At 38.1% G+C, this 23,244-nt stretch overlaps 1 protein-coding gene across 3 annotated transcripts in view; it reads left to right on the top strand.

The window, feature by feature from the left end:
- The window catches only part of kcnab1a (potassium voltage-gated channel subfamily A regulatory beta subunit 1a), a 103,908-nt gene that overhangs the window by 72,031 nt on the left and 8,633 nt on the right, over positions 1-23,244 (top strand). For 2 of the 3 annotated variants that reach the window (XM_053320510.1, XM_053320511.1), the window contains exons 3-8: positions 9,856-9,893; positions 17,610-17,689; positions 18,678-18,722; positions 20,253-20,297; positions 20,507-20,550; positions 20,698-20,784. In XM_053320510.1, the coding sequence (XP_053176485.1) occupies positions 9,856-9,893; positions 17,610-17,689; positions 18,678-18,722; positions 20,253-20,297; positions 20,507-20,550; positions 20,698-20,784 (339 nt within the window). The remainder of the gene's footprint in view (positions 1-9,855; positions 9,894-17,609; positions 17,690-18,677; positions 18,723-20,252; positions 20,298-20,506; positions 20,551-20,697; positions 20,785-23,244) is intronic. The other variant, XM_053320512.1, reaches the window with a different exon arrangement.

Raw genomic sequence — 23,244 nt, 5'->3', positions numbered from 1 at the left:
CCCATTGAAACTTGCAAATGCTGCTCCAGTTATAATAACTAGACTCTAATACTGTTTATAAATAAGTTGTGCATCTTCTTGAGAGTCCACTCCACATGTGGACCTCACTGAGCTGAGAAGAATTTAATGCCAAGCAAAACATTGTTAAAATCAGAGCACATGAATCTGATGAAATCCTTTTTAAAGTAACTCAAGTTTTTAGGTCCAACATATATAACACACATTTCCTCTTTATCTTAAACATTGTCTTAAACATGTGCATGCAACACATTTGCCCAGGATTGTTCTCACTTTGATAAGATGTGATGATGTGATGAACCCATGCATAAAAAACAAGATTTTAATCACAGCATTGTGACTGTCAGTAATGTATAAGTAGTAGACCTGCAGGATCCTGAGGATTTACCCTTGCTCAGATAAGGCTCTGGAGGTCACAGATCAGCTGCCATCCAGTAAATCGGATCAAAACGTCTAGTGCGCATTGGGACAGGAACTCTGGCAGCTTAGACAGGTTGACCTCGACCAGGAAGTTGTGTGTACAAACAGAAGACGCTTTGGTTGGCTGAGTGAGAAGATGCTCTGGTTTTAAGACAAATGCTTTCTGGTCAGCAATAAGAAGAAGCTTTTTGAAAAGTAGAAGAGACAGGAAGTGTAATATCATTAGTGCAGTAGTTAATCATGTTTTCTGTACGTGCTGTGACTGCTGTTCTGACATACTCTAGTCCTAATTTAACCTTTTGTTGATTATATGTCAACACTCCTGTAAGTCTCTGTCCTGCTGACTCTTCATTCTGATACTCTACTGAGGGACTCTTGCTGCTCTCCTCTGCAGGTGTCATTCTTGCATGGATTTATCCCAATTTATACTACCTGTTATATTTCACAGCAGCTCCAGCACATATTTGCTTACCAGCTAAACTCAATCACGACATTCAGCACAAAACGTCTCTTATTTTTAGATACATGAGTCATTTGTGATGCTTGACCTTAAATACCAGTGAACAGCAGCACAGTGGGCAAATATCTATTTTTATCTCAACTTTAATATGGAAGTGACATAAAATCTCATGTTTGCTTCAAATGACCTTTTATGTGAGATGTCTTACAAGAAGTAGAGGGTCTCTCCTTGGATTGCAACATTGAGTGAATTTCATATATGCACATAAATTACAATTTTGAATTTGCTTCATTATCTACATTAACTGCACCCTAAAATTATTATTATTCCAGTTGGTTTTATTATGCATGTTATATAATAATAACAACCTTTATTTGTATAGTATTTTTCAAACAGAGGTGCTTCACAAAACAAAAAACAAAGTCACTCAGATGGATTTCAACAGGCTGACTGCTACAGAGTCTATGGCCCCAAAACAGTGAAAGAGCTCTGGCTCTGTGGCACGCAGGACTTTTGTTTTCCAGACTTTCCAGGCTGGCTCTGTGCGCTGCTACCCCAGGTGGTTCACGGTAGACTGAGAGGTCTGACTCAAACTGGCTGAGCTGCACGGTGCAGAAAAGGTCAGCCTAATGCCAGCTGCCTGCCACATGCTGCGCCCAGGGCAGACATGATGCTGGCAGGAGAGAGGAGGAAGAGGGAGGGCAAAGAGCGGGCTGCTAAACGATGTTTCACACTTTCACTTGAAGGAATAGAGCCAAGACAGAGGTGTGTGTTTACATTATGTGTGTGTGTGTGTGTGTGTGTGTGTGTGTGTGTGTGTGTGTGTGTGTGTGTGTGTGTGTGTGTGTGTGTGTGTGTGTGTGTGTGTGTGTGTGAAGTTGGTTAATTAAATGAAAACTCCACCAATTAAACATTAGAGTTTGAGCACAATTGAGTTATTTTTAGGGCTGTTTGTCACAATAGCAATCATCAGACCAAACACACATGAACAAACTCACATACCTGACTGACAGTGCAGCAGACCGAAGCATTAATAAATCATACAAATTCAATCACGTTTAAATGTACCATTTTGTCATTTGCCTCCATTTGCTGTTGGTTATGCGAAACGCAGGCAGGAGAAGATGTAACTATGGCAGGAGTCACACTTTAAAGAGCCAATCTGCAACTGCATGATGATGCCCCGAGAGAAACACCATCTCACCAGCCTCGTTTACATAATGATTTAATCGGTTGAGGGCCTCTTTTTCACTGAGTGTTATTGTTACTTGTTCAGAATTCCCAAAGCCTTTCCCCACATTTACTGTATGCATTTATACAGTCAATACGTTTTCTCTTCACATCAGAACAACAGACACCTTACTGTTTTAGTTTTAGGTTATAAAAAGTCTTAAAAAATGTTATTTCAAGTGATTTTAAACATGCTCTCTGCTATTTTAAAGAGTGTGAACCTCACAAACTGACTAAAAATCAGAATGTGTTGCTAATGCTAAGAAACTAGAGAATAGCAGATTGACCATGACAGTGAGTGGCTTTTACTGTTAGGATAACCAAGAAATCACACTAACATTTAAATGAAACACACAAGATATAAAGTGTGAATTATTTAGCTTCAGAGGAGCTGGTAGGGTTTTTTGTTTGCTTCAGACAGCTAACTGTTTCCCTTTTGTTGGTTTGTTTGTTTGTTTGTTTGTTTACTAAGCTGACTGTGGCCTGGCTACATAAGAAATGGCACACAGAAATGAGAGTGGTATAAATCTTTGCATAAAACTCAAGATAGTGAATAAGCATATTTCCCAAAATGTTACTATTTATTTAAATAGATTTTTTTTCTTTTTAACTTTGTCAGTAGATATGGTTTTGAACCTCAGTATAAGCCTGGTACCAGCTGACAGAATGAAGCCCTGTATAAAGAGATTATCATATACATAGCTATCACTTTAAATCCATAATAACCTTTTGCCATTGTTTTTAAAATGTAAATGAAGTGCAAGCCTAACATCCACATTTTCTTTTTAGTCTATTATAATGTTCAGCATACTGGAACATTACTCTGAACTCGCTCCGTACCTCAGCCATATTTAACTTATTCATAATTCATATACACGTAATCAATGTGTGTAGCTGAGGAATGAATAACATTCATTTTGTGAATTGTATTTAAAAGAACAACATTTTCTTACCAATGTACAGTGTCTTTGGGTTCATTGGCTGTGTGCTGATGTTGGAGGCACTCTGTACAGGCAGATGAATTAGTATTCCTCACATACAGTCATTACAGGGACAGAGTGCAGGAGAGATGGAGGGCTGATGAGAACAGGGAAAAGGAAGAGGACAGATGTGTCTTGCATTTCTGCCCTCATCCTGCCAGTCTTCATCTTTTACTCTCTGGGTCTTTCTCACTATCAACTCTTCTTTCTTTAATTGTTGTACTTTCTTTTTTGAAGGGGGAATGTAGAGGTAGAAGGAGGATGGTATTTTCGTCCACCAGTCACCTTTCCTCACCCCCACCCCCCCACCCACCCTCTTTTTTAAAAATGTTTTTTTCTATGTGTCCCTGTGGGAATTGTTCTCAAGGGGCTCAGCTGGTGGTATGAGAAGCTTATTTTTTGGTTAAAAGAGGTTGGATAGAGGTTAGTTCTTTGCTGAGGCAAGATCAAGAGGGCTGGAACACGCTCGCACTCATACACATGCACTCACACAGACACGCACATACAAGACAGTTTGTCCTACAGGTTCAATAGACAGTAAAAGACCAAAAGAAAAACTGAGGTATGTCTATCCAAATACATACAAATCAAAAAGGTTTAAAATGACTATATGCCACCTTTTGTAATAACACAGTGAGTTCAGCTGCATTAACCAACAGCAGTCATCTTCCTCAGTCATTCCCCATGTCATTCTGAAACTGACTTTTTAGGCCTACTTGTCAAAATTCAATCTCTTGGGGGTTTTTTTGTTTTTGTATGTTATGTGTTATGTATGTTTTGTATGTGTGTTGTATGTTTTTTTTTTACCATAACAGCCAAAATTTGGGTAGAGTCAATATCAGTCATTTTTCTAGTTCACTATCAATAAAAAAAGCTTATTCCACATTGCAGCAGAAAGCAATTTAATATCAATTCAATTTACATGCAACTGAAAAAGTCACATAGTGTGTAACAGCTTCCTGTGATTACAGTGTGCCTGTAACCTCTCACGACTTAATTGAAACTGAATTGATTTTAAAACAGTGATTATGCCGGGAGAGAGACATGGAGAGTAGAAATTAAGTGATTAGTGAATTCAACGTGACCTCTCAGCACAAGCATTGTGCCGCTGCAGATAATTCACTTTCTCTTCTTTCACTGAAAACGACTAATGGAGTGACCGTAGGGAGGTCTGTAGTGGCATTACTGTGCTGTCAACACACACACTGGCTCCAACCATACTAATTGGTTAGAGGAAAATTGATATAAAAAAGAGTGTTTGTGTGTGTCTGTATGTGCAAACCCATTTTAATTGGCTGACAAAGCAAAAAAGAAGTTGATGCAGAAGTTGTTGATCAGCATTAACCTTCTGTATGAACACATAACTTTTTTTCCAGTCCTCACACGCCACACGCCACAGTCCAGTCAGGACCATATTTTCCCCTGAATGCTTGCTGCACTGATGCAGCATTATTGATTAATGAATTCTTAAAATGGTTCTTAAAATCCTGCAGTCCTGCAGTGTGAAGGTGAAGCTGTGCATGTTGTCACTCTGGTACTTTTGCAAGATAGACACTTGAGTGGACTGAGACTTACTGCAGCACCTCTACTTTATTCTGCATTTTAAAAAAATCTCATTTCACCTCCATAAATCCTTCCCTCTGCGGTGCAGCTGATGTCACTCACAGCCACTGCAGTCTGTGAGTAGTGTATAGATGAGTTAAAGCTAGTCAACCAATATGCTAAACTGTTTGTCAGTGACAACTATGAAGAGTAATAAACTGCAGTTGTGAAGTTCATGTACATGTGCTGATCCTCTCAAAAAAAGTTCTGTTACAAAATGTTATGACTTAAAGTTACAATAGTTTAACTTAAACTAAGAAATGACTTCCATAGAGGAATGAATGTCAACATTTAGTTTTATATGTAATTTGACTTTTTGTGTGTCTAATCTGAATAAACTGATAACTTTTCAAGTATGTGCCCATCTAACAGATGTACTGTTCTGGAAATGAATCCAATGAAAAAATATGACTCAGCTTTTCTATCTGTGGGCTGACGTGCTGAAAAACGAGAGTTAGGAGATCAGTTAAACTGAGACACCAGAGAGAAATGTTTTATCTAAATGTGTGCCATCTATCTCGCTGCCAAGCACAGGACTGAATTCAAGAAGGTTAAAAAAGCTCAAGCAAAGCTAAAAAGCATAACTGACACCTTTTCCCAAACCGTGCAACTTTTCCTCCTCAACTTCTCACTCATTATTCTCCACATTCTTTTTCACCCTTTTCTTTTTTCTAACATTTCTTGCTTGCACAGTTAAGCTGATGTCAGTTTTATTTTGACTCCTTTGTCATTTCAAGTGTTTGGCAGCAATAAAGCATTTTTTTATCAAGTCAAACTAAAAGCTTTCAGTATTAACATATAATATATTGATAGTAGGGGTGGAACGGTTCACAGTCAACGGTTCAGTTCATATCACGGTTTTAGGGTCGGTTTATGTTGTTCTTATCTCTGGGGGGTAGACTGGATGACGTCATCAGGGCAAGAGCGCAATACAGATTAATAAAAAAGATCCTTAATAGTTTAACGCTAACCAACAGTCATGTATCAAGGAAACTTATAAATTAGGGCCTCAGATGTATTAACATTATTTTACACACATTGACACCGTGAACACAGGTGGGGGGTCTGGGATTCCCCCCGGAGAAAAAAAGAAAGATTATAACAATATAAAGAGCTGTCACATGAAGATCATTGTGCATGCATGCTCCATAATACATTCATTAGTTTGATGAAGTTAGGCTAGAAATGTTCTGTGCTACATTATAAAGCCTATTTCAATAAGCACATTGCAGGATAAAAGAGAAAAACGCTGAAGGAAACTGTTTTATTGATGCTTGGGGGATCAAGTAACACGTCAACATAAAATGGGATCATTTATTCGTATAACCAATCAACCACCATGTTAATAATAAAAGGCTATAGATATTTACTTTGCAGAGATAGTTTGGGTCCTCACATGTTTGTGTATCCTACCATGGGTGTTATTGTGTAGTTTGGCTGCTTTGCTATAATCAAGCTGTCTGGAGATGGCGAGGCTCTCTCAGGTCAGTAGCTGCCGGTGCTCGTACTGTTGGAAAGCTTCGCAGGAAGCAAACGCCTCCAACCTCCATCCTCCATAGGTCCCATGTATAATAATGTAATGGCTCTGCGTCAACACTTCACTGGGTTACTGGCATGTTACGTGTCATGAACCGAACTAACGGAACAATACACGCGTGCCTCGAACCATGACAAGCGTACCAAACGGGACAGATTTTTCTAATGAACCGTTCCACACCTAATTGATAGGTGTTTGAGCTTGCTTGTTGACTCAAACAGCTTTCAGCTGTAGAAAAGAGCTTTGCAAGGTTATCTGATTTAGTATTGTTGCATAGCAACATCAAGTGCCATTAATGGTACTTTCCACCAGCAGCTGCCAGTGAAAAAGAACCATTTGTTGTTCACGGGGCCTTAATTTCCATCAGACAGAAAAACTCAGTTGATCCTATAGGAGCAGTGGCCTTGACATTAGAACTCTGCAGGGTTTTCATCTCATGCTGAGCCCCCCGCTCAGACTCAAAGCTCAGAGCCACGACTGGACATTGTCAGCTGTGATTACAATTCCACCACACTGGAGGTAGCTTGAAGGACTGATTGAATACAGACACACTCACATGGATGTACACACACACACACACACACACACACACACATACACACACACACACAGGCAAACATTACATTAATGTCTAGATAAGAAATTGCACACAAGCACACACAGTGCACATACTGTATTATAAAGGCAATCTGTAATGACTGTAGGTGCAGCTGAGGCTTAGCGACGTTGCCATGGTTACTGGTCTTAACAATTTCCAAAAGCAACCTTTGTACAAGTGATTACCATTATCTCGAGCAGCAGCATCCCCCACTCAAACCCCCCAGCACCGACAAAAACTGCGTTTATGACTCTGCTGATGATGCATGTTGAGAACCGCAGCTTTCTGCTCCTGATTAAGTTAAGATCATATCATTATGCACCAACAGATCCAATTTATCCTCAGGGTGTCATCTGTAAGTTAAACCTCAGTGGAGTTGATGGTATTGCAATGTATGGAAATAATGAGATCTATTGTATCATAACAACCCATCTCCTGAAACAAGCAGATGGTTAAATGCGTTTTCATTGTCCCTCGTCTCTGAGGTACATCATTTGTTTTATGACAGTTGAGCAACAGAGGCCAACAAAGTCAGAGGAAGAATTGTCTCAACAAGACTCAACAGGGAGCTGTAATGTAGAGCAGAGAGAGCAGGGAGACGATTTCTTAGTAGTTGCTGGCATTATTTTCAGAGGACATCCTCCTCACTGCTCTAAATGAAAACTCATTGATGGAAGACCGCCAGGCTACGTCTTCCTCTACTGGTTGAGAACTAAAGTAATAGTATGTTTCAGTTTATATGTGATCTGCATTTATGTCAGTCAGTAAGTAACAATTTAAGTATGGAGGCACATGTTCAACTCTAGTCCTTCTTATAGTTGTATGAAAAGCACAAGTACCCTAAACTAATACATGAAACAAAGTGGGAAGTCTTCACACAACGACTAACTGAAAACATAACACATCGTCAGCAGCTGTAATACAGTACATAGGCATTAGGATGATTTTAAAGTCTATTGACATTTTGACAGTGGTGTAACTGACAGGTGTTACTGATAATATTAACATTGGCTTGGCTGCATTCTTGTAATTATTCCAGTGGTTCATGTGAGTGAATGAGCATCAGGCTCATCTGAATGGAAAACAGCCATTATTATTTAAGTTACTAATTCTGCCTGTGCTTTTCCAAGTCAAAATGTCGACCTTGAAACAGCTCTGTTTCTGGCTCTGTTAATTGTTATGTTAGTTTGTAGCTTGTTAACTACTCAGCCTAGTGCTTAACGGCCACCTGCATGTGATTTTACATCATTTGTAAAATAAGCACGCAGAGGAATGAAGTGCATTAAATGATATTTTCAGTGTAAGTCATGGTGTGTAGACTTTTCAGTTTGTTTCATGTTGTCAATAAGTGACAACAGAATGTAGTACAGAAATGCCTCGGAAATACAGTATGGACATACTGTATGTTTGAGGTAACATAGAAACATGCAGTATAGTTTGTCCATAAGAGGGCACTAGCAAGTTTGTTTTTCAATTGTAAAAAGTCCCACTCAAAACCTATTATGGTTATAATTCATCCAACTCTGCCCATGTAGTTTTAATAGATTGAGCTATTTATTGAGTGTATGTTTACCATGGGATCTAATTTAAAGTATCACACACTATGATGCTTTAAATTGTGATACTGTGATATTCATTTTACACAATATGCAAAATAACTAACTAGAACAATAATAATGCTTTTTTAGATGACATTAATTACACAACTAATAGTGTTTTGAGAACACAGTTAATTTTTAAATGTTGTTACGGTAATGGTTAATAACAAACATATTCCTTGTCCACAGAAAAATCTCAATTTTGATTGGCTGGCAGGTGTCCTTTAATGTCAGGATATCGAAGGTTGTAAGTTTTTGTAGTTCTGACACTCAGTAGCCTACTGTACGTAAGGAGAGCAACTAAAACAAAAACAATTAAAATGTAACGGTTCAGTGATGACTGTGATAATTGAATTTTATGTTAATCTGGCCACTCATTAACTAACACGAAGAGGAGGAGGAGGAGGAGGAGGAGGAGGAAGAGGGATACAGTATAACATCAGCTCTCCTCAATTACTGTAGTAAAACATGCAGTTTGTCAAGTATTATCTTTTACTCAAGTTCTCAGAAATGCTATATATTGACTGATGAATCATTTTCTGTTTTAATTTTCTTTATAGATTTTCTAAACTGTAAAATGTCAATATTGTCAATGATTTAATAAAATACAGTCTAGAATAAAACATTGATATATTGCATCAAAGTTTATTGCATGCATTAACAGCTCATAAAGTCATCCATCTCATGCAACGTTATCAATTTTAATGCAATGTTCCCCTGGCTCTCCTGCCAAATTTCCAACGAGCTTCAGCACAAAACGCCTCATATCTTGTCAGGCAGCCCAGATTTTTCTCTAACTCCCGGCACACACATAAGCCGTGCAGCATTAAATGGTTTGCGCCAGACATTTTTCTGATATAAAAAGGTGTTCCTCTCTGTCTGACAGAGCGTGACAGTTTTAGATAGCCCAGCTAAAACTGCTTTGACATAATCTGAATGGGATGTGTTTTCTGCCACAACAAAGCTACATGCATAATTCAGAGAGGGAATGTTGCTGAGGATTTAGTGTCGCCTCTAGTGGGGGTGGCTTAGCCTTTTGTTTGCAGGGTAATCAGGAGCATGTAGTCAGATGTACACACATGAGGACACATAAGCACAGAAGGACAAGGGACACGAGGTCTCCCCTAATATGCATGAAGGTAACAAGAAGAGTCACCAGTGAAGACAGAAAGCGCTAACAGGCACTTACGCAAGGTGATCCGTCACTATTGAGCCGCAGCTCTGAACAGGACAGATTTTTTCTCTGGGGAACCTGACAGCCTCCTCCAACTGGTGTCACAGCCCGGGGATTAGTAGTGTTTACTCCTGGATGTCACACACATACACACACACACACACACTCTGACTGAAAGGGACTGACGGGGTAGAAATGTTTCTTAGTGTTGACGTGTCTTTTTCTGTCTCCTCTCCAGGTACATGGGTGACATTTGGGGGACAAGTAACAGACGAGGTATGAAACATTTTCTCTTCATGTTCGTGTCATTTCACCAAAATTGAATTACTGACTGTTTGAGTTTGTTGCATTTTTTGAGTACAGTAGTTATGAGTATTGAATGTGTAACAAGTCCTTAACACACTGTGTAAATATTAAAATAATCTATTCCACTGACCGATATCACAAGCTGCCTGTGGCCTTTCTGCATTTTCAGTTGATTAAACAACCCACACTTCATAAAAACGTGTTTTTTTTTTTGGTCCGTGGATGTGTTTTACATTCCTTGTTTTAGAGGATTTTCTGTCTGTCTACATGCATTCAGGTCTTTTTTGGACAAAACACACCGAGTTCACCTGTAATTTATTGTGTAATATAAAGAAAATCTGCCTTCTCTGTGGATGGACTTTAGTCTAACATTTTCTTCGATCTAAACAATCTGATACAGTAAACATACTTGTTTGGCTCAGCATGTACACAATCCATTAAGAATTGATTTTTCATTCTACATTTGAGTCTCACCATTTCTCTATAGTATTTGAAAGATTAACAAACAGAGGCACTTCAAATAAAATGTTTTACAGAACAGTTGCATACTGTGTCTGTGGTATAGGGGGCAAGGTGATATATTGAATTAATCTGATTCTGAATGTGAAAATTGAGTACATTTAATATGCTCAAAAAAATTAATTTGTAAAAAAAAAATAAAACAGATGATAGCTGCTGTGAAGTGATTAGTTATATGACCATCTGCAGCAGTTTAAGGGCCTGTCATGACTCCGGGTCATCTCTAGTTTTGAGAGTTGAAGTGCTGAGAGTTAACTGAAGAGTTTCAGTGTGTCTGTCCTTTGCTGGATAGAGAAGACCAGCGAGCAGCAGCCAGCAGATAACAGCAGCAGATCCATTAGTGAGTAGAGTTTTCTGTTCTGTCTGAGCCGCAACTGATCATTACACTAAATGTGCTCTAGTTGAAACATGAGTAATTAGCTGTGTGGGATAACCTGTATTTTATGCATAATGATACAGTCTTGCAGGTGGTGCAGGTCTTTCATTATTCTTTCACAATTGTCTAAAACATAATATCTTTCCAGGATGCATTTTGCAGGCAAATAAAAATCAATCAAATTGTGAATCAACGCCAATCTTGAAAAAAATAAAGATTTGACTTTTTGGCCATATCGTCCAGACCAACAGTACTTTGGCTTAGGTTGTAAAGTTTGTCCTTGTTATTCCGTGAATTCTGCCAAATATCCTCTTGTAGGCAAAAAATTTTCTGCTTTAAAAAATTGACGTGGTATGAGCAGGCTGTGTAAATACTAAACCTGTTAAGTATGATACAGAGGGACATTGAGGAACTAAATCCTCAGTATCATCAGTATGTGTAATTATTCTGTGATATATTGAATTTTTGGGACAACTGATTGAGAGACTGCTTATGAATAAAATAATCAGACTGGAAAATCTGTTTTTGGTTTTGAAATAATCAAATTACTCTATCACACTGATGCAAAAATCATATTACATTTTGCCACCCACAAGGGTAAGCTACCACAGTATTGAGTGTATGACTGATGGTTTATGAATTCATATTAATATATTGTGTATCATCACTTCACCCACCCCATCACATGTAAAGGAACAATAAAGAAATGAAGTAAGCACACTGCCACTACAGATGCTATTCGTCCCTGTTGCATCTTCTACTATCGGTCAGAACAGGGTGACACATGACCGCAGTGCTGTCAGTGTGACTGCAGGACATCTGTCACATTTTTCTAATTGACCGGTGTCACAGTTAACCTTGTTCAAATCATCGGCTGCCTGACCTACAGGCTATCACATGCTCAATTAGCCTACAAGCTTGCATGTTTATTATTGCACTTCCAACATTTATAATATAATGAGAGGAGGCCCTTTTTTTTTTTTTTTTACATCAACCTCCATCTCCAACAAAGAATAGGTGTTCTCAGTAAATTATTCAGATTATTTGGTTTGGCTCAAACCTCACATAGGAAATAAAAATTGGGCACTATGGGTCAACATATCATGTGTATGTGTATGTATTTAAGTCCCCTTTACACTCATGCCGATGAACTCTAACATATTCTGATGTTGCTGCTGGGTCTTGGCGTTGGTCATCGCAGACGTGCGCCCATCCACACACACACACACACACACACACATACACACACGTACACACACGTAGAGTGACACTTGGGGAGAAGAGAACAGAGTTCACTCCGGGGGACACATAAACAGTAAGCTTATATAACAGTATTATTTTTCTTAACTTAAGGCTTAGTGCCATCAACTCACATGGTGCGCTCCAGGCTTAGCACCCCTCTCCCCCTCCATTATTCTGACTGTCCCCAGTTCAATGTCACTGATATCACTCAGACACTTCGGAGTCTGTTCTGCTTTGGCTTGAACAAAGAAGATTCACATGGGAAATGCTTGTTGCTGCTATTAATATTAAGCTTTCACTAGAGACACAGAGCAGTACATCCTCACAATTGAAAATAACAAGAGAGAGAAAGAGGAAAAAGGGAACAAAGAGGGAAAAGGACGTCTCAGTAGATGTGCAACCTTAAGTCATTCCACAACAGAGTGCTGCCATCACATGTAATGCTTTTGGGTTAAAAAGACCTTTGCTGTCCTTAATGCCCCCATTCAATGTCACTGTTATCAAATGCACCCTAAATATACTACATGTCCTCTTCAGAGTTCAGTGTCCCTGTCCTCAATGAGATACTCAACAACTCTGACACACAAACACGGTTACTACATAAGATTGGCGTGAAGGCTGAACACATGAGACCTAACTTTTCCTTTTGTTTTTGGGGGAATTAGAGTTTATAAAATGTTCTTGAATCATAACCAGTGACTTTATTAGTAGTAGCCAGTAAGTCACTGGTATTCAGGGAAAGAACTGCAGAGCATCTGGACAACAATCCATTCATTACTTACTTTTTTACTTACAGTAATGATTTATTAGAAAGTGAGTAAATCTGAATGTCCACAGCATCCAGCTGCATGATGTTATGTTTGTGCTATGGCTCACAGCAGTGTTAGTGTCCACAGGAAACATTTCAGAGTGTTCACACACATTTCTAATTAAGTTTTTGATGACATTTTTCATGTTGTACAAACATAAATATTTACATGTAACAGATGCTTTGTGATTTTACTTCTGTCAGTTCAATTACTGTGCTTCTCCTATCTAAACATCATGAATAGTATTTGTACATTAGATTAACCTATGCCCACTGCACACCAGTCAAATGTATCAACTCATATTTTAGTCCTCTGTTTTCACTGGGCCGGCTTTTTCTCACCCAGCTCTGGTCATTAACCTGAAAACCTGGAAATGAGACCAACAATATGATGAACTCTGCTGGATTAAAACACACACACACACACACACACAGATAACTGTGCAGAGGTTTAACAGACTGAGTTTGTATCATCCTCTTCTTGTCTAACCCTACTCAGTCTCTGTCTCTCTGACTAACTACCACCATGGAAAAATGTATTTATATTGTGTAGATATTATATATTCAATTGGCAAAATAAAGATGGCTCTAGCACATCAAGCAGAGTGCAGAAAAGAGCTGAGATGAGTCATGAGTTTCTCACTTCATAACAGGCCATCTGGTCCACACTTATAACTGTGATACAAGTATTGATAAAGGATTTGACCTCTGCAATAATTCATCAAAAGGTCTCCTTATAAATGACTGTTAATCTAAATTACATGTTCACTTTATAATACCATTAGCTACAACTATATATTCCCCTTCTATAGTAAGTCTAATTAAAGTGCTACTAAATTTGTTTCACTGTAGTCATTTCTGGGAAGCCACATATTCCCAGACAGAGAGTTCACAGAAGTGATGGTGGGATGCCAGTTAAACATTGTTTACTCATTCAAAAAGGCCAAAAGTGGATCCATAAATCATAAATGCATTTGAAAAAAGTGTCTTTTGTCGATGTTAACTTTGATGTAGTGAGCGTGGACGGGAGGAAGCAGCACAGTCATAAAATCATCTCCAGGTTGTGTGGGTAGCATGTGGGAGGTTATAGCAGTCTTGATTCTGGGGCTGTGAGACAGAAATTATTATTTTTTCATTATGACTGATCCATGTATGGAAATCAAATATTCCTGCACCCTTTGTGCCCCAGAAAAAAATAAAATAAAATAAATAAAGAAGCCTGGAGCATAGCCACCCATGCATTTCAGCAACTTTACAATGACTCAGTGGTTTTTTATAGTAGACAGAAAAGCTGCGTGTGTGTGTGTGTTTGTGTGTGTGTGTGTGTGTGTGTGTGTGTGTGTGTGTGTGTGTGTGTGTGTGTGTGTGTGTGTGTGTGTGTGTGTGTGTGTGTGTGTGTGTGTGTGTGTGTGTGTAATTCTCAGACAGATTGTCCCTGAAGTTTGTGCTCTTTTTTTAATTACCAAACCAGTTGAAGACCATCAGTCACATTCAGTTCATCCACAATGGCCAGATGTCAGAAACAGTCAGAAATCTGAGTAAGCAGTGATGTTTCATCACTAATATAAACTTTTTGACTTTGTGAACGTCACTCCAAGCACTCCATGACAGCGTCTGACCTTTAGTATCTTAGGAAACTCATCATGAATGAGTAATCATAAAAGGTCAAACAGTCACATTTAAAACCTGAACCTATAGTCCTCATGTCAGAGCTCTGTCAGGGACTCTTCTTCAGCATCTTCCTCACCTTCCCTAACCTCTCTTTGCAAATCATTCACATTCTCTGTCTGTCCTTAATTCCTCCGTCCGTCCAGCACTTTCTTACATTCTTTTTTCCCCTTTTATCCTTTTTCTGTTCCCTTACCTCTGCAAAAAAACCTCTCTCAGCCTGCCCTTCCTTCACTTTATTTAAAATCACCCTCCAGTGCCCCCAGAAGTTGTGACAGAGATTGTTTCCCGTCTGGACCAGTATAGAGAAAGAACATGCTGTTCATTTTCTCTGTCATTCCTCTTTTCCAAATCCCTTAACTGACCCCCACTTTCTTTAACCTCTCCATTGTCCAGCTCTATCTTTTCATTCTGCTCTGTTTCCTTTAATGGCAGTCCAGGGCTCAGAGAGTGAGTGAGGCTTCTGGACACTCTTCTCTGTTTCCTTCACTGTCCATTCAACCTTCATTTGGGTGATGCATTCTTAAATCTGAATATCTTCTGACATATTGTGGATATATACAGGTAACAGCCCTGATGTGACCAATCCACCTTTTTTTTTTTTTGCGGCCACTATAAAATTCACAGTCTCCATTACCACTTAAGCCAAGGCGGACTGCCAACTCAGTTTTTAGTGCCTCAGCAAACATAAAAATGACCTTAAAGAGCTGGTCTGCAGATTTTAAAATATTGCAGAAAGTGAACACAGTTATAAGATCAACAGAACGAGCATCAGGAGCATCATTATGTTCTTATATAGTTGTACTCTATTAAGACTATGGTTTAAATAGTTTTTTGGCCTTTTTTTACTGCCACTCAGAACCTTTGCCAAAACATCTCACTTTAACATAATAATACAAGCCAAAATTTTCTCTGGATTACTGAAACTCTGTCCTTGCTGCAGTGTAGGTCAAAAATCACCTCCAGCTGGCTCTGGTTCATGCTGGGCAACAAGTCCTTTGTCAGTACATCACCAAATAATTCATATCAGTGTTTTGCTGATCTGGTCACTAAGTCACACTAGCAGTGGTTCAGCAACTAAAATGACTTTAAACTATCTTAAAGTGAAACTACATTATAAAGCTTAAGACTTCATGCTGCAGTATAAGAATGTATTGCTTTGCTATTTACATGTAATATAAAGATGTGATGTTTTAACCCTTTTGAATAGCAAATTTAAGAAGAAAGGACAGTTTGACGGTATATACTAATAGATGATCACATTACCTCAATCCAAGCATCTCTTCATTGGTTTCCTGTTTAAATTGATTTTAAGATATCACTGATCGTGTTCAATTACAGTGCATCCGGAAAGTATTCACACTCCTTCACTTCCCCCACATTTTATGTTACAGCCTTATTCTGAAATGGATTCAATTCCCTTTTTTCTCAATCTACACACAATACCCATAGTGAGAAAGCGAAAACGTTTTTTTAGACATTTTTGCATATGAATTAAAAATACAAAACTGAATATTGCATTGTTGTACATTTTTTTTATTGTTTTGCTTTATTTAAGTTTAATACTTATTTAAGTGTGGTGCTTTCATCATGTTCACCAAAGTTCTGATTTAAATATATTGACTCAAGTGTGTTATTATTTATCATTATCACACTTAACTGCCACCCAGTTTGCGCTGGTTGCAGTGAGAAAGTTGATTCTCAGAGGAGAGATTATTTCATTCTTCTAGACAACACCTCCGCTGTCTGTCACAATTCACACACACATACATCTACATACTAAGCATGCATATTGTATACACAACAGCTGCCAAACAGATTCGATGCACATACTGTATGTAAACAAAAAACAAATAAGCGGCGTGTGCACAAACACACATTTTCACACACACACACACACACTCATAAAACCAACTCATGCGCGCATTTAAATCTGCAGGGAAATGATGGTGAAATTCACTTAAAGTCTCCATGTAATAAAACTCACCACAGAGAAATTTGATCTTGGTCTGATGAGTTATGGTCACCGTGTTTCCAAAAGTACACACACACACACACAAACACAATCAAACACACACAAAGAAACACAAACAAACAGGCAGTTATCTAGCAGGAGCACTTATTAATTAAAGAGGAATGAATGAGAAGAGGAAGTATTTCTCATAGATAATTACATTGTGACACCACTCGCTCAATAAAGTCTGTGCATCAACAAACTCACAGTATAGGCTCAGTTTTAGACACCATGCTGCACTGCTGTTCATATGTCAAAACCCTACCTCCACCCCATTATCCACCTGAGGGCCTCTGAGTTCCTCCAGGAGAGAAATAATTCCTGTATCACCTCCCCCACTTCCCAGTTGTGTAGACTTTGGTGTATCTTTGCAAGCAGTGATGCCAAATATCAGCTCTGTACATATTCTGCATTCATGTAAGCAAACTGAAATAGTCCTATATGCTGAATAGTACAGTATGAATACAGTGAATTGCATTGCTTTGTGGATAATTTATAATAATTGTGTAGAAGCAAAAAAGAAAGAAACTGTATATTCCAGAAAGAGAAACTCAACTTCAAAAATATAACACGCCTTAATGACTTAAACCTTTACCGTTACTTTTAAACCATTTTTAAATTTGTTTTTATTAATTTCATGAAGAAAGATGTAATGCCCTAAGTTTACACCTCTATTAGGTTGTGCTCTGTTGTGCTGAATTGTGTCTTGTACTTGCTATTTTTTAATTATGTATATATTTATTTCCTTTATTGTTGGAGCCAAAATGCTTGATTTATGTTTTTGATGAATATTTTAATTTTTTCTGGTTTACTATGATAATTTATCTAATTAATTATGAGATATGAACATGAAATATTCTGGTTTGAATTATGAGTTGAATTGATGACAATTATGAAATTGTGAATTATTGCTAGTTTTGATTATTTGACGCTGACAAGGCTATGCATAATTGAAGATTGATTTTCACCTAAAAATGAAACAGGAATGAAAACTAATTCTGAACACTGGTCTTTCTGTGTGTGTGTGTGTGTTTGTATGTGTGTGTGATTTCTTGCCAGGTTGCAGAGCAGCTAATGTCCATTGCCTATGAGAGTGGAGTCAACCTGTTTGACACAGCTGAGGTCTATGCAGGTGGCAGGTGGGTGTCATATGAGCCTCCCAGTTCAGCTGAGCTCATAACAACCTATCAGTTTAGTATGATCAGGTGCAGATGTTTGGCCCCACTGTGCCTCCCAAAGTCCAGCATGTATTAGCATTCATGATTAGTGGAGTGCTTCATACAGACACATTTAGACTCCATTTACAGCTGATAGTAGCATGTGATCTGTGTCTGGATACACAAGCACAGTTTTTAGGCTGCAAATCTGGTTATTGTGGTGCTTTGCTTAAAGTAACCTGAGCTGTACCTTCAATTATTGTTAAAATATTTAAAGACAGATTGAGCCAACCATCACAATGATCTTTGTGAGCCATTTAAACAGTCTAGGAAAATACTGATTAACACCTTTCCACCCATTTATAGTTTTTTCTTGGAAATATTTTTATTATTGTCTCAGGACTCAATAAGTTAAATTTAGTACATTTAAAAAAACTGGAGAAAAAGAAATGTTGTAATGTTCAGTTACAGTGGAGTTGGACCTTTCTACTGCTAATCCCTTCCACAAGAACACTTTGGATTTCCTGTAATAATAATAATAATAGTACATTTTATTTGTATTGCACTTTACATTTCCTGTGGCTCCATCATAGTACAAAATCTCCAAGAATATACTACGAAACTATTCTGAAATGTGGAAATTAAAATAGTCAATTTGAGTGCTGTCCTAGTCTTTCTTTTTCATTATTTACAGATCCAGCACCCAGTTTTCATGCTATTATTATGATTATTATGAGTTGAGCATGTTGTATCTTATTTTTATTCATCATGTGTTAAAAGTAGTCACTGACCTTTTGAATGCACCATCTAACTGCCTGTCAGCAAACCAACTGTTTTTCTATCTTTTTGAATGCACTAGGGGCTCTTTAGTTTATTAGACAATAAATGGTGGGGCTGATGTGGTAGAGGGGAGTGTTTATGAATTCAAAGTGCAATTTAATAACAACACCTCATTTGTGTTGCCTTGCAGGGCCGAAATCATTCTAGGGAACATTATCAAGAAGAAATGCTGGAGGTAATGATAACATTAATGTGTGTGCGACTGTGTTTGCATCATCATTTTACTTCTGGGAGTGAGACAGAGGGATGGTGTGGTGTGTGTGTGTGTGTGTGTGTGTGTGTGTGTGTGTGTGTGTGTGTGTGTGTGTGTGTGTGTGTGTGTGTGTGTGTGTGTGTGTGTGTGTGTGTGTGTGTGTGTATAGTATGAAAGAAAGACAAAGGAAGGTGATAAAGAGACAAACACACAGCACATGAAATACTTTCTATAATCAAATATTCCCTTTATGGAGTTGTTTAAACATTTACATGAACAGTTTTTATAATTGATCAACTGTTGGAAACAGAGTGGTGAGAGTTAACATCAAAGGAAATTGAATTATCTACTGTGTGTGTGTGCATGCATGTTACTCTATATTCTCAGATTTGGAAGAAGTGGATTTGTGGTATCAGTTGTGTGTTTTCTGATTATAGATATTGATAATAGCTGAAATACTGCTGACATGAAACATGCTATTTAGGACAAACAGAACAGATTAATTTCTCAATTAATTGTCATTTCTCCATTTTTCTCTCATCACACCAAACTTAAAATGAAGTCTTAAATGTCATCTGAAATTAACTGAAAGGAACAGGAAGTAGTCTCTTTAATGTGTCAGGATGAAGCAGCTCTAACTTGGGAACATTTAGCTGCTACTCTTGTCTCGCTGTGCCGGCTACTTGTTCCATCATTACACAGCTTAGTGTCATCTACTGAGCTGACTACATTACACCATTAGGCGGTTTGATGCTGGTGCAGTGAAGACACGCTGAACCCTCCTGACATCTCAGCCTCTGAATGTCATCATGAGTTTGCAGAGGACAGATTTACAGTATAAGTGGATGAAAGACCCGACAGTGCTGAGGGATTCTTTTTTTTTTCTTTTTTTTTTTTGCTGCTGACTCAGCTTTGATGTGAAATTTGCAGTGAAACAAATGTATTATGACACGTGTACCTGTCAGCACTATGTGTTTCTTTAATATCCTTGGTTGTCAAAGTGCAAAAGTGACGACTATTAAGACTGAATACACAACAGAGAGGTATATTGGTTTGTCACATATCTAAAATCTACAGAAGCTTGTCACTGTGATCTCAAATGTTTAATTAGTAACTGTGAGTTGGTAAAAAATAGTCGGTTGAGTTTCAAGATTTAGCAGAGCGCCACATGCAGACTGCAACCAAAATGTCTTCAGCAATGTGTCTGAGGCCTATTCACACCTGTTGCATGTACTGTGCTAATGATTAATCCAACAGTTTGAGGAGAGGGGGAGGCTCAGTCACATAAAATCACTTGAAATGAATGTACTAGTGAGTGACAATGAGAACAACTGACTTTTTAAAATGTGCAGCTTAGCAGAGGAAGCAGTGCAGAGGATAAATGACTATATAATGGGTCCAGATGTTGTAGCTTCTGTATGTCACAGTAAGAGAAATTAAGCACGTTATTTATCACTCACCCTGCTGCGTCTTACCTTCTGTCTCTCTGTGTCTTTCTCTGCTATTTCCCAGGAGATCCAGCTTGGTCATAACAACTAAACTCTATTGGGGAGGAAAGTAAGTAAAAAGTAGTAGTTTTTGACAGCTGCTGCCAGATTGTAAACAGCAACAAAAAAAAACAAACTTCTTTTTTTCCCCCCAAAGTCACTCAATAAATAACAACAAAAGCTAGGAACATAAGTCTCATATGATCTGTATTAAATCAAGCATGTAAATACCCAAGCTAATCAAACATATCAATAATGGAAATACCTGTGTTTCATCAGAGCAGAGACAGAGAGAGGACTGTCAAGGAAACACATAATTGAAGGTAAGTGTTTTCTCTTACAACAGTGAATATAAAGAGGGGAAACCTGAATTGTCCTTATAATAAATATGCTTTTCAACTATACCAAGTATCTTTTTTGTCAATTGAATCACCTTCCAGTTTCTAACCCCCTGAATTTCTCACCTTCAGGTCTGAAAGGCTCCCTACAAAGGTTGCAGTTGGAGTATGTCGATGTTGTTTTTGCCAACCGCCCTGACAGCAATACTCCCATGGAGGGTGAGTCAGCCAATCAGCATCCAATATTACAGATAAGACAGTGTATTTTTTTTAGTTATGGATTGTATCAGCTTTTATTGTTTTGTAGTAAATTTATAGCTTTTAATGATGTGTTTAATGAGCTGTGACCAGAGTTTGCTGATAAAGTGCTAAAACAGCTTTTGTATTCCTGACTGAGTTTAGTTTAATTCCTGCTGTGTCCTCCCTCACTCCCCTGTCCATTATCAAGACATTGCTTATTGATATGCATATTAGTAGTATATTGGGTAATATACATATTATTAAATTAATCATTTATACCTGCACTCTACAGATCTAGCTTATTAAGCGAGGGCTTCATCTCAATAGCTTAATTAATTCTCACAACTACTCTATAATGGGTAAACAGTATGTGAATTAGGTGATTTCACTCTCAGGCTTACACAGTACTCTTACTCTCCTTCAGTTAGATTTTTAAACTACATTTAATGAAGAATTTAATGAGGTTTTAATGACAACTTAACTCAATAGGTAAAACTAGAGACATCTGCAAAGACCCAGTAATTTAAAACTCAGATTGTAATCCCAACTCATTAATATGACTAATGTTAATCTGCTGATAAAGTTAATCAGTGAAAGAATGTATTTTTAAATTTGAAATGATACTTTGTGGAGTTGCTTATTATTGATGATGTTTATGCCAGGTTTAACATGCTTAGGTTTAACAAAATGAAGTATTTTGGACATTTTGCGTAGTTTAACAATTTGCAATGAAGCAGTGTCTCCTGATTTCTAATCCCATACCAGTTTATTGATTTCTACTTTCTTGCAAACCCAGCTTGCTTTTCTTTTACATTCACACTTGCTGTTCATTTCCTACTTAATTCCTTCAACTGTAAGATCTGTTGCTCTTCCTCTCTCAAACATGTTTCACGCTCTCTCTCTGTCTCCCGTTTGTTTTATTGGCCGGAAATTGAGCCTAGTAGCATTTAATGCGAGCACAGTGTTGCAGCATGTTGCTGAAGAGAGGTCATGCTGGGCAGCAGGAGGGCAGGGAGAGGGCTGGAGGACAAGAGCAGCAAAAGAAAGAGATAGAATTGTTTACTTGTCTCGTACTGTGTTATTTTCTTTGGCAGGATGGTATTCAGTAAGGCATCTGTGTTTCAGGTTGTTAATTATCACTTGCCAGATTGTTCTGTTTTAAACAGGGGACAGAAAAACCTGCCCTCTCAAGTCTCCTGACATCTGTGTGATTATACATTTAGTTGCAGATCTATTCCTGAACGTCTCCTCCCTCTATGTCTCCATCCTTGCCATTCTGTTGCAAACCTTTTCTTTTTTTCCCTCTGTGCTTTCTTCAACCTTCCTCTCCTTCATATTCTGCTGTCTTGCCAAGAACCAGTTAGGCAGAGTCCTGCCACGGTGAGAGATTGCAGTATAATTAGAGTGAGCACAGCACGTTGATGAATAACCTTAATGACAGTCCTAATCTGAGTTTTTGTTGGCCTTGATTGCTGTTGGCTGGCACAGTCAGCAGTGTTGGAGCTAATTGCATCATTAAAAATGCAGTGGCTTGAATGTGATCAGAGGGATTTGGTGTGTGAACTTGTCAGTTTGTCCCCAGAGTCGTTACGAATTGGTGATGAGCCATCAACAGGTATGAGAGACTTGAGGAGGCAAGTTTTTTTTTCTTCTTCATCCCTGCTCATGCTTGTGCTCTTTCTAGGCTGGGATTTATTTCTAGTTTTTTTCTGTATATTTCTTTGTTTGCGCCTTCTAAGAGTTTGTAGCTTTTTTATGACAGCAAACCAATTACTTCTTCTAACACTTGATTTCTCATTCAATCTTTGTTTCTACTTCTTTATATTAGACTGTTTGCAGAGTTTCATTTAGCATCTTCCTCTCCTTAGCTCTCTTTTTATGAGAGTGACTGTTGTCAATTCAGAATATATGATGTATATTATCATCATAATGTGTTAAAACTAGCTATGTTGTGTGCCTTCATTATGTGGATCATATACCCAAGTGTGTGATTAACCTCATTAATATAATAAATAGAATAGAATGTCTTTATTGTCATTGTACAAAGCACAACAAAATTGAGATGCTGTCCTTAAAAGTGCCGAAACAATAATAAATAAATTATTACTTCTAAAAAAGCCATTATTTATTGCAGTTTAGTGCATTTATGGCTTTAGCATAAAAGCAGTTTTTTAATCTGTTTGTGTGTACTGAAGCGTTTGCCTGAGGGCTGCAGTTTAAAGAGCGAGTGTCCTGGGTGAGATGGGTCCCTGAGGATATGGAGAGCTTTCCTGAAACAGCGGGAAATGTATAGATCTTCCAGGGAGGGGAGAGGGCAGACGATAATCTTTTGGGCTGTGGTGATGACCCTCTGGAGCGCTATCCTGTCTGCAGCTGTGCAGCTGGAGAACCATACACAGATGCAGTAGGTCAAAATGATCTCTATGGAGCAACTGTAAA

Source organism: Scomber japonicus, chromosome 6, assembly GCF_027409825.1.
Source record: "Scomber japonicus isolate fScoJap1 chromosome 6, fScoJap1.pri, whole genome shotgun sequence".
NCBI classification, from domain to species: Eukaryota; Metazoa; Chordata; class Actinopteri; order Scombriformes; family Scombridae; genus Scomber; species Scomber japonicus.
The sequence above is the reverse complement of the archived record's forward strand: the minus strand, read 5'-3'. Positions and strand labels throughout refer to the sequence as shown.